The 11,521-nt window shown below is 32.5% G+C and overlaps 1 protein-coding gene across 1 annotated transcript; it reads left to right on the top strand.

The window, feature by feature from the left end:
- The first annotated feature begins 3,175 nt into the window (after positions 1-3,175).
- Positions 3,176-9,947, top strand: LOC140975797 (UTP--glucose-1-phosphate uridylyltransferase). The gene is made up of 21 exons (XM_073439727.1): positions 3,176-3,379; positions 3,481-3,528; positions 3,936-4,027; positions 4,190-4,280; positions 5,345-5,405; positions 5,485-5,562; positions 5,642-5,692; positions 5,775-5,848; positions 6,108-6,180; positions 6,285-6,342; positions 6,525-6,571; positions 6,653-6,718; positions 7,289-7,321; positions 8,079-8,131; positions 8,224-8,299; positions 8,374-8,430; positions 8,548-8,631; positions 8,733-8,831; positions 8,909-9,013; positions 9,127-9,198; positions 9,756-9,947. Exons 1-21 carry the CDS (start codon positions 3,297-3,299, stop codon positions 9,780-9,782), a joined length of 1,428 nt encoding a protein of 475 aa, XP_073295828.1. The 5' UTR covers positions 3,176-3,296; the 3' UTR covers positions 9,783-9,947.
- Positions 9,948-11,521: the final 1,574 nt, after the last annotated feature.

The raw sequence follows: 11,521 nt of genomic DNA, 5'->3' as shown, positions 1-11,521 counted from the left end.
TAATAATAATAATAATAATAATATTAATATTGATATTGATATTAATATTAATATTAATATTATCTCTAATAATAATAGATAATATTAAGTTTTGGTTTGAGAAAATTTCCGAATCCGTCATCGTCTTGTCATATTAATATTTTTGAAACGGGGATGGGAAGTTGATCGCCGAAGTTTCGGGTTTGGGGATTCCTCGAACCCGAAAAAGCGGGGATTGGGGCGGGTATGGGGGTGGGGATGGAATTCGGGTATGGGGATGGGAATGACAAACCCGCCCCGGCCCCGGCCCATTGCCATCCCTACTCCACATTATTGAGTTAGTTGTGGCTCATTATTGTGGAAGTGTCTTTTCACTTTCCACATTCTTGAGTTAATTGAAGAGTTTTGGCTATTCATATTCTTGAGTTAATGGGAAGATTAATTGAGTTAAATAATCTTGCATGACTCTTGGTATGCATTTTGGAGGTTATAAATAGTGTTTATTTCCTCATTCCATAAACATATAAAAATGGTTTTTACATTCAAGATCTCTTTCAAGCATTCTCTTGCATTTCATATTGTTAGCTTTCTATTTGGCCTCCATTAAATTTTGGTGATAAAGTGAAGGTACGTTTTCGGTTCGCTGGTGTAGTTACTTCGTGTTAAGTTGCTGCAAAGTTTTGCCGTTGTATCCTGGAAAACAGTTGTCCGTCAAGATCCTCGAAACACCGTCGGAGGGGACAAATCTGTTTTAAGGAAACCGTACTTCGTACAGGACTCGGTTTGATTTATTGTTTTATTGTTGTTATTTTATACACGATATTCATACTTTCAATAGTATGTTCATTCTTGTATGCTGTTTTTGATTGTCGACTACCGAGACCTCAACAAGGCATACCCAAAGGATGAATTCCATATACTGAACATGGATATACTTATTCATCGACAGTGGTTTGAAAACTTTTCATTTATATATTGATATATTGAGTATAATTTAATAAAGATGGCTCCTGAAGATACCGCTCTGTGTGTATCTTTACGAGATTGCTTTCGTTCCCTACTTCTATATTTTTGTTATTAACAATTTGGCTAACAGTTTTTCTAATATGTAGGGCGGGATTGAAAAGGGAAAATAGATGCAATGTTATCGGATCTTTCTCAACATGGTTTTCAAAGTTAGGTTTGAGAATATTCATGAAGGATAATAGAGAATGGGGGGATGGAAATATTCGATTGTGAAAGGGGATTTATTTTATGATGTTAGGATGATCCATTATTTTGTGAATAGTAATTCAATTTCTAAACGTTGTGTTAAAATTTTCAGTATTTTACCGAATCGTGATGTTTAATCTTTATCATGCATAATATATAAACAAATTATACAATGGTAGTATATCTTATACCTGAATTAAGATAGTGTTTGCAATCTTTAAAAAAACTGATTCGTCACTTTTTCACTTGAAAAAATTCAAATGAAAATTGAAAGAATTACTTTTTTGTGGAGGTTGCAATGTCACCATGTTTCCAGTTATAATAATTGCGCAAAAAAAAAAAGATGATCTGTTCCGATTATAATTAAAAAAAGATGACAAAAACTTGTATGAGACGGTCTCACGGGTCGTATTTTGTGAGACGGATATCTTATTTGGGTCATTCATGAAAAAATATTACTTTTTATGCTAAGAGTATTCTTTTTTATTGTGAGCATCGGTAAGGTTAACCCGTCTTACAGATAAAGATTCGTGAGACCGTCTCACAAGAGACCTACTCAAAAAAGATCATATATCTATAATGTTATATAAAAAGATGAGGTCATCATAGTTACTAATTAGGACGACACCAAAATATTTTATCACATAATTATCTTTCTTACTCACTACTTCCACTAAAAAACTTCTGAATTCAATCCAAGATCGAATTTTATGCATATCCTATCAGTTTTCATATTGTATTTATACGATCTCCCCAATTTATAAGAAGTTATACCATTGGAATTAACTGCGTGTTTATTGTAAATGAGAAGGTTCCTTTTTTTAAAAAAAATNAAAAAAAAAAAAAAAAAAAAAAAAAAAAAAAAAAAAAATTGGCCAAGATCGAATCCATCGTAGTGGAAAATCCGTTGCCATTTTCTCTTTATTCGATTCCAAGCTTGAAACCAACGTCTTGATTAAAATTATCAGGCTATTTACAAGTCGGATTAGTACCCGTAGATTAGAACTCGACCACGGATCCATAACTCGTAAAGAATATAACTCATTATGTTATTCTTATATATAAATTTTTATGTTATGACCGAATGGTGTTTTCTTATTTTTATTCAAAATAAGCTAGAAAGATGGTAAATGATCAATGATGTAGAATGGTCTCGAGTTTTATTTAATTTGTGTTAAAAAATTATTGAATTAATTATTTCATTTAACAGCTCGATAGTCACCCTTGAATATTAAAAACATACTCTGTACAAAAATAATTTAAATTAAAAGAATTTATGAAAGTGGTATCGAAATGATTCTCCATAAAGCTTGAGACTCAACTTCAAAACAATAATCCATATTCACATCTGAATTGAACTAGAACATGATGAAACAATTTACTTCTCATATTTTTAGTCATTAGAACTTAAACTTAAATAACATTTAATTATTGTTTTAAAAAATAAGATAAAATGATAATTATAATATTTTTTTAGCCTTGGGATAAATTTATTATAATTGGGGAAAATTGTAAATATTTTTAATAAATAAAAAGATAATAATATTTGTAGAGGTTTGATATTTTTAAGTTTTTTTATGAGATTGTTATAATTGAGACTCGGACATAAAAGGTCATGCAAAAACAAGGCAAAAACTTGTGTGAGACGATCGTACGAGTCATATTTTGTGAGACATATATCTTATTTGGGTCATCCATGAAAAATATTATTTTTTATGCTAAAAATATTACTTTTTATTGTGAATATCGATAGAATTGATCCGTCTCACAGATAAAAATTCGTTAAACTATCTCACAATAGACTTATTCTGAAAACAAATGGTAGCGTAAAAAACCCACGCACCCAACCACCTATTTCGTGGATATAATCCGTATATTCTCGTTTTACACGGGCACGTACGTGAGCCCCTCGAGTTTTGATTATTTATAATGTAGCCCCTCGTCTATCCTCATTTCCACGGATTACCCCTCCATTTATATATTTACACGGATCCATACGTAGGCAGAGCTGCTGCTGCTTTTTTTTTTACGTGTCTTTTCGGTTTCAGCTTCTCTCTGTTTCTGGATCTGTTATTGAGCTCATAGTGAGTGACATTCATTCTGAAATGGCTACTAGAAAATTGAGCGATTCTGATGAGGAGAAGATCTTCAACCTCAAAATAGCTGTCTCCGGTCTCAATCAAATCAGGTCTTATTTCCTTGTTGCTTTTGTTTTTTCAATATTTTATTTTAGTTGCAAGTAAAACGGATCTGAGGAGTGAATGATTTTGATTGGCATTCATGTTTCAGCGAGAATGAGAAATCTGGATTTGTCAACCTCGTATCTCGATATCTCAGGTGCGGTTGGAGATTTTTTCCCTCCCTTGAGTGATTATTCATGTTATGATCGTCGGAGATGTTTGGATTCCGTGTTTTGTTGCGTGTATAGTAGCTTGATGTGTTCCATTTGTCGGAATTTGTGAACAGAGGTGAGTAGATTTATTTAATTTACCTTTGTTTGGATTTTGAGCTCCATGCTAAGTGCGGTCAGCAAGCTAGACGGAAGATGAATGTTTTTGAGTCTCATTTATGATATTTATAAAATTTTATGCTCAACATCTAACAAACTTAGTGTCTTCTAACTTCTTACTCATGTATGATTTAATTCGATTGAATACAATGGTAGTGGATTGCATTTACTTATGATTTCTGCTGAACTGATTTTTTTGTGTATTTTACGTTCGGTTGTAACTCGTAAATAATAGTGGTGAAGCTCAGCATATAGAGTGGAGTAAGATTCAGACCCCAACTGATGAGGTCGTGGTGCCATATGACTCCTTAGCCCCTGTGTCTGAAGGTGTTATTCCTTTTCCAATCCTATATTTTTTCGCCTCTCAATTTCAAGACATCTCTCCTTTTCTCCTAAAACCATCAAATTTTTGATTGGAGTAATATGTTTTAGCCTACCGTAATTAATATATATTTGGTCTGGTGTGTTTACCTGTCTATTTTACCACAGATCATGCAGAGACAAAGAAAATTTTGGACAAACTTGTGGTGTTAAAGCTCAATGGAGGCTTGGGAACAACAATGGGATGTACTGGACCAAAGTATGCCTTGACAATATTTCTCCTTTATGGTCTACTTATCTATCTGTGATTACTTTACAATTGAACCAAGGAATGCTTCTATAATGTTGCGTCTCATGCAATAGTTTCTGTAGGCTATTGAAAACCAGTGAAATTCTTGTAATAATCTTGGTGCACAAAGTGTTCTCGGGTATCTAAATGAACTGGTGAACTGCATTTTGTCCTCTAACCCGATCTTAGGGGCTGTCTGAAAATTTAACCAAGTGTGAGGGTGATCCACCTTTTTTTGTTTAACGCGGTCTAAAATGCAACTGATTCTGAATGAACACTAGCATATCAAATAGGTTTTTTTTTACTTTACCATTTTATTATTTGCTACAGATAATTTTTTTTTATTACTCTATCATTTTATTATTATTTTTTTCAAATTTTAGACCAACCAAATTTTCTAATTATAAAACTATTTATGTGGGCTGTATACCCAGTCCCTTAAGAAAATATCATTTCCTATCTATTTTCCAAGGTGTCATATAGGAGTGGAAATATATGACTGATCTTGGAAGTCATCCATCTGACCAAATATCGTTTCCTGAATGCCAAAGTTTATATTTTGACCTCCTTGGCTGCAACATGTGTCAGAATTGTGCCATGATTTTCACCATGTTCATAAGTTACAGTTCACTAGCACAATATTTATCCTCGTTAAATATATTTTCTAGTACCATAGGAAAAAAGGTGATCCATCCATTTCAGAAGTTTGGAAGTGTGGACTGAAAAACTCTCTATGCTTCGTTATTTAAATATGTTATTGAATAGTTATTGCTTCCATTTTTCTATGCTTCGTTATTTAAATATGTTATTGAATAGTTATTGCTACCATTTTTCTTGCTAGTAAATCATTCTGCTCAATTTTATTGAAGATTGTTGATGAATGTTTTTGTATTACTTGGTATTGCCCTTACAGCAAAAGCTTTTCTTACCTTATCACATTTACATAGCATATAGAAAACTTGTCATAGTTGTGCTCGGTGATGCTCTTTGATTATCATAATCGGCTTTAAGTTGCATTCATTCCCATGATTTAGGTCTGTCATTGAAGTTCGAAATGGTTTGACATTTCTTGACTTGATTGTCATCCAAATTGAGGTATTATTCTTATGTCACATATTCTCCAGTTTTGTTTTATTCCATGGTGCATGCAACTGATTTTTTCAGTTGTCAATAGACACTCAATGCTAAATATGGATGCAATGTGCCCCTGGTTTTAATGAATTCATTCAACACTCATGATGATACTTTGAAGGTAAGATATCAGTTCTACCTATGGGAGGAGTCTCCCAAGATGAAATTAAACATGATTATTTTTTCTTTTCATATGCTAGATTGTTGAAAAGTATACCAACACAAACATCGAGATTCATACATTTAATCAGGTCTGTATACATATGTTCATTTTTCTGCAATAATTTTGTGATGACAATTTTGCGGTCTTAGTTCATTTCCTTTACTTTTCAGAGTCAGTACCCTCGTTTGGTGGTTGAAAATTTCTTGCCCCTTCTCAGCAAAGGAAATGTTGGCAAGGATGCATGGTATATTCTGTCACTGATTCGTTTGTTCTTCTGATTCTTGCAGATTTATATTTTGGCAAGTTTTTAATTTAACTGATACTTCTGGTGTCCGTTGTTATTTTCTTATGCAGTGTTTACTTTACGTATTTTTTAAGGACATTATGTATATTGTAATCTTCAAATCTATCTTTAGTTTCGCTAATCTTTTCACATTTTATGCATATTTCATTTTCTTTGTTTTAGAATCTTTAATTCTTATTAATGCATGTTGCAAATACAGGTACCCCCCTGGTCATGGAGATGTCTTTCCATCTTTGATGAATAGTGGGAAACTTGATCTCTTATTATCACAGGTGCAGCTGTATAAAACACCAAGCTCTTTTTATTATGGTATACAACTGCTCAAGGATGTCTGGTTACATCTCATTCTTATTTTCTTCTTTCTTTTTCCTCTCAGGGAAAAGAATACGTCTTTGTTGCCAATTCTGATAACTTAGGTGCTGTTGTTGATTTGAGTATCCTTGGTGACTGAAATCTCAGCTTTACATATTGTTCAAGCACTTAATATTTTTGTGTTTTGCTGCCATCTTGTAGAATTTATTTTTGCTTTATACATGTATGTATGTGTATGTGTGTTTTATCCGAGGTAGAATCTGTGGATTCATCTGCAAAACCCCGCCTTAATTCACTGTTGCAGAAATTTTAAACCATTTGATCAATAACAAGAATGAATATTGCATGGAGGTACTAAAAAATGGTTTATTCTTGAATTTTATTCCTTTTAGGACAAATTGTTTCCAGAGATCAATGTACGTGTTTCTGCAGGTCACACCCAAAACTCTAGCTGACGTGAAGGGTGGTACACTAATCTCTTATGAAGGGAAAGTACAGGTATGTTGAGTGGTTGCATTTCTCCTCATATAACATTCAATCCTGAAGTTTAAATTCTTTGATTATTATGAATCCACCTCCATATCATAGTAGATTGAAATAGAACAATTTCATATGCTGCCTCAATTTTATTTTATTTTGTTTTTCCTGAAATTATCTTGGCTCAGTTTTTGTGAACTCTGGTAGATTCCTTCCTGGAAGGGTTTAAACTAGTGGCCACCATTTTGGAGAAATAGGTGGCAAGCCATCAAAAGCTGTTACCCAATGTTGAGCCTTATGCTTCAGCTTTGAGATACCAAGTTACTTTTGTGCACGTGAACTCAACTCTAAGATTTGGTCCATGTGTTGTCTTTCAGATTGTAACTATAGCAACACTGACATATTTCAGTTCTGACAAAATAAATTTCTGTTATTTTGTTTTCCAGTATCTGACAACAAATTAGCAATAAAATACAGCTGTCTTCTCTATCACTTAATTTGCGCCTGTATATACTAATCAATATTTTTTTTACACTCTCTTGTTAATCTTCAATATTAGTTAGGGTAACTGTTGTCTTGTCTGTGCTGCAGCTTCTGGAAATTGCACAAGTTCCAGATGAATTCGTGAGTGCTAATTCTTTAATCTGTTCTATTTGGTGTTCTGTTATGGCAGTTTAAGTAATTTCTTATTTATGATGTGAATATATCTGGTCACCATGGTTATTAAATCCACGTACAACAATGTACCATTATTTATTGCATTTTAGGTATGGAAATAAACACGTATTTTCGGATGCATTTTTAAGGCTCTTATAACTGCATCAAAACTTTTATAGTTTCATATTGGACGACCATTGAAAATAAATTTTGGAACTAATAGGTTGAGATGATTAATAATCATCAGTCATATAAAATGGAAAGTCGAGTTCACTGATCAAAATAAAAATAAATGAACGTTTAGTTCTTATAATTTTCCATGATAAGATGTTTAGTGATCATAAGTTCTTGTTGCAAGAAATCAGGGAGCCAACTCATTGTTAAAAATGTCAAATGTCTAGTTTCTTTTTAGAGTGGAATCAGGGAATCCTAACTCATTTTTTTAAAATGTCAAATATCTATTTTCTTTTTTCACTAGAATTACGATAACATAAAATAAATCATTTTATATGCTTTATAAGAACATATTTTACAAATGTGATCTATAATCTTATAAGTTCTTCAGGAACATGACAGTATGTCTAGAACGTTATAAGATGCTTTAAACAAATTTAGCCAAAAGCCCCCTTAAATGGTCTTGTCTTTTTGTGTTCCTGCTGTTAATAAATATCATGGGCCACTACTGCTTGGGGTTGAACTGATGGATATTTTCTTGTTGATACAGATCAATGAATTTAAGTCCATAGAGAAGTTCAAAATTTTCAACACCAACAATTTGTAAGTCAGAAAATTACCCCAGGTTAAATCTGGCTATATTACTGCATTTTTCTAGAGAAATGCATAACTACTTGTATAACCATATCTTGCAGGTGGGTGAACTTGCATGCAATCAAAAGACTTGTGAAAGAAGATGATCTGAGGATGGAAATTATTCCCAACCCAAAGGTACAACGTTTATTGCTAGTAGAAATCTTTCTGGGAAACCAGACATTTCTAATGCGCCAATACGACTTTTATAGGAAGTGGATGGGGTGAAAGTTCTTCAACTTGAGACTGCTGCAGGGGCGGCAATAAGGGTACAGTACCTTCAAATGTCTTTGGAATAGTCAAATTTGACGCATTTAATTTTAATAATTTGGTTCCCAATTATTTTTCCACGTTAAATTAAATTAACTTAAGCAATCGTAATTCAGTTCTTTAATCATGCTATTGGCACCAACGTTCCCCGATCTCGTTTCCTTCCCGTAAAAGCAACTTCAGATCTGCTTCTAGTCCAAGTAAGTCTTATGGCACATGCCATAGTTTGTGCACTGAATACACTAATGACGGGAGCCACGCGCTGCTTATAATTGGTTTCTGACAAAATCATTTTCCTCAGTCTGATCTATACACCTTGTCTGATGGCTTTGTGAACCGGAACCCTGCAAGGGCCAATCCTTCCAATCCTTCTATTGATTTGGGACCTGAATTCAAGAAGGTTTGGGTTTATCTCAGCTGTTATTTTCTTTGATTGGCGAATATCTCTAAATCATGTAATCTGAGATCTTTCCGTAGGTTGGCGATTTCTTAAGTCGATTTAAGTCTATCCCCAGCATTATTGAACTGGATAGCTTGAAGGTAACGGGCGACGTATGGTTTGGAGCTGGTGTTACTCTGAAGGTAACTTGAAATTCGGTTGCTCTTGCGGTTTAAATGTGAATGAATGCTTTTAGGCTTCTCATATCTCATTATATTTTTATTCATCTTTGTGGATGTGGTACTTTTTCTTTCAGGGTAAAGTTACAATTTCTGCAAAAACTGGACTGAAGCTGGAAATACCTGACGGAGCTGTTATAGCAAACAAGGTAATATGCTGCATCTATCATGATAAATCAAGTGTTATTGGATTAGAGAAATTACATGGTTTATCTAGCAAGATTAATTGTAGGATTAAAATGTCGACTTGAAACCTAAATGCTTCATTCATGAGTTTGTACAACCCACATGCTGGTATGAAAAATTTATTAGCTAGAAATAACTTTGTTTCTAACAGGTAAAGTAAATCATTTCAAATCTACTGAAAATTTTTTTAGCGTAGGGATATTTCATTATTTGAGGATATGTGCAAGTTTTAAGTGCAATTGTGCTGTGTTCGTATAAGCCAAGATATATACACTAGAGGGGACTTGAGGACTAAATACCATTTTTATACATCAAAATAAACTTTTTGTAATTTTAAAACTTCTGAATTAAATTTCGCTTCGTTTCAGACACGTTTATTTTTATTTTTATTATTTATTTATTTATTTATTCAGACACGACTGTATGTGCCACGGTGCGACGAGTAGTTTGTTTTTTCCCCATATTTACGATTAAGTTCGAATTTATATCTATGGCTTATCTTTGTCCAACTTGTTTCCAGGAAATTAACGGTCCTGAAGATATATAGAAGACTTGTTTCTTTTGAATTCAAGTAACGTTTCTACGAGAAGTTCTTTTTACATATTTCTTGTGATTATAGCATCAAGAATTGAAGTATGAGTTGAATAAACCCATTTGAAGCGTTCTTTTATAAAAAAAATAAAAATAAAAATTGTGATGCATTGATTAGTCATCAGAATCTGTGAGCTCCCATGTGTGATTCCTTGAGTTATTACTCAGGAAGGAAAAAAACACGCACAGGCACACACGAGAGCACCTCAGATCCAATAATTGATCTCCAAACACCGCACGTTCCCACAAGCGCATAAATTACAAGTGAGGAAAATATATTTTCAAGTAAATCAACATTAAAAATTAATTCAATAATCGTGTCAGATAACTATATTCAAAAATTTTAATTTGAATCTAAATCCTTCTCACAAGCCTAAATTAAACGCCACAATATCGATTATAAAAAGCAGTATTTCTTCATTTCTTTTAATGACATATCAAAGCAGTAAAATTTCCAAATTCGTGGGACCAAGTTTGCAAGTAATTGACAGTTTAAGAGTGCCACGTTCAAATCAACCAAGGGTATACAGACTCGTTTTCAGTTCTTTTGTACTTTTCCAGAACGAAAATTTTTAAGTTTGAGATATATTAAAATGAAGCAATTTTACCCAAGACTACATTAAAAACTAACGATTTAACATAAACACAAAAACCATAAGTAGAGAAAGAGGGCTTCCAAAGCATGATCTCAATGGCCAACCGAACCATCAATTGTTGGTGTTAAATTGGTTTTTATAGAATTTGGCTCGACTCACAAATTAACTTAATTTTTCTTTTTAGAGAGATGAACATATAATTTTATTTATGGTCTTTGTCAACGGGACAGATTAATCACCCTCATATACACATATAACCAAAAACCAAATGCACGCAAGATCAATACAAATATAACATAGGAAGGAGTTAGACTATAGATAAATTAATTATATCCCATAGCCATAACCACCAAATTGTGCTATCTCATATATATATATATATATAAGATTTGACGACAGTCTTTATTGTAACGTCTCAGATTTGACGAATGTCACCACTGTAACAGGACAAGTCTTTCCCGCATATCTCAGAATTACTTTAAGTCAAACATGTTTAACTTTGGAGCTCTTGTGTGATGAGCTACCGAAAAAAAGATGCGCTTTATTTAGAAGTTCGGTTTTAGATTTTTAAAATATCAATTAGTTCGGCTTGATTTTGAGTTTTAATATAAAACTTCAATTAACCGAGCAAACCGAACCTTTGTAAAATAATAATAATAATAATATATTATTAATTTTCGAATAAAATGTATTAGGATATAAATATTATAAATTTCTAATAATTTTTTATTGGACACCATAAAAAAATTACAAATATATATATTTAATAAATAAATTTTAAATTTTTTTAATTCGATTTTTATAATGTATTTTTTAATTAAAATTTTATATAAAAAATCTAAAATTTTGGTTAATTCAGTCACCGATCGAAATAACCAATTTTTTCGGTATAGTTTCTTAGGTTTTCGTAGTAAAGTTTATTCTTTTCAGTTTGTCGCAAAAAAATTCGGTTAATTTGATTTTAAAAAGTTTAGTTCAATTTTAATCGAATACTCGCGCCTGTTAATGTATAGAGTATGTCTTTCATAAGATGGTCTCATGGATCTTTATTCATGAGACGGATCAATCATGTTCATGTTTACAATAAAAATTAATATAT

This window comes from Primulina huaijiensis, chromosome 1 (assembly GCF_012295235.1).
Source record: "Primulina huaijiensis isolate GDHJ02 chromosome 1, ASM1229523v2, whole genome shotgun sequence".
NCBI lineage: Eukaryota > Viridiplantae > Streptophyta > Magnoliopsida > Lamiales > Gesneriaceae > Primulina > Primulina huaijiensis.
The sequence above is the reverse complement of the archived record's forward strand: the minus strand, read 5'-3'. Positions and strand labels throughout refer to the sequence as shown.

What these genes read in the sequence shown, in the direction of transcription:
- LOC140975797 (XM_073439727.1), top strand. Translation starts at nt 3,297, where the DNA reads ATGGCTACTAGAAAATTGAGCGATTCTGATGAGGAGAAGATCTTCAAC. An exon ending in CTCGTATCTCGATATCTCAG is followed by an intron (nt 3,529 to 3,935) that starts GTGCGGTTGGAG and finishes CGTAAATAATAG; the next exon opens with TGGTGAAGCTCAGCATATAG. An exon ending in TTGATCTCTTATTATCACAG is followed by an intron (nt 6,181 to 6,284) that starts GTGCAGCTGTAT and finishes TTTTCCTCTCAG; the next exon opens with GGAAAAGAATACGTCTTTGT.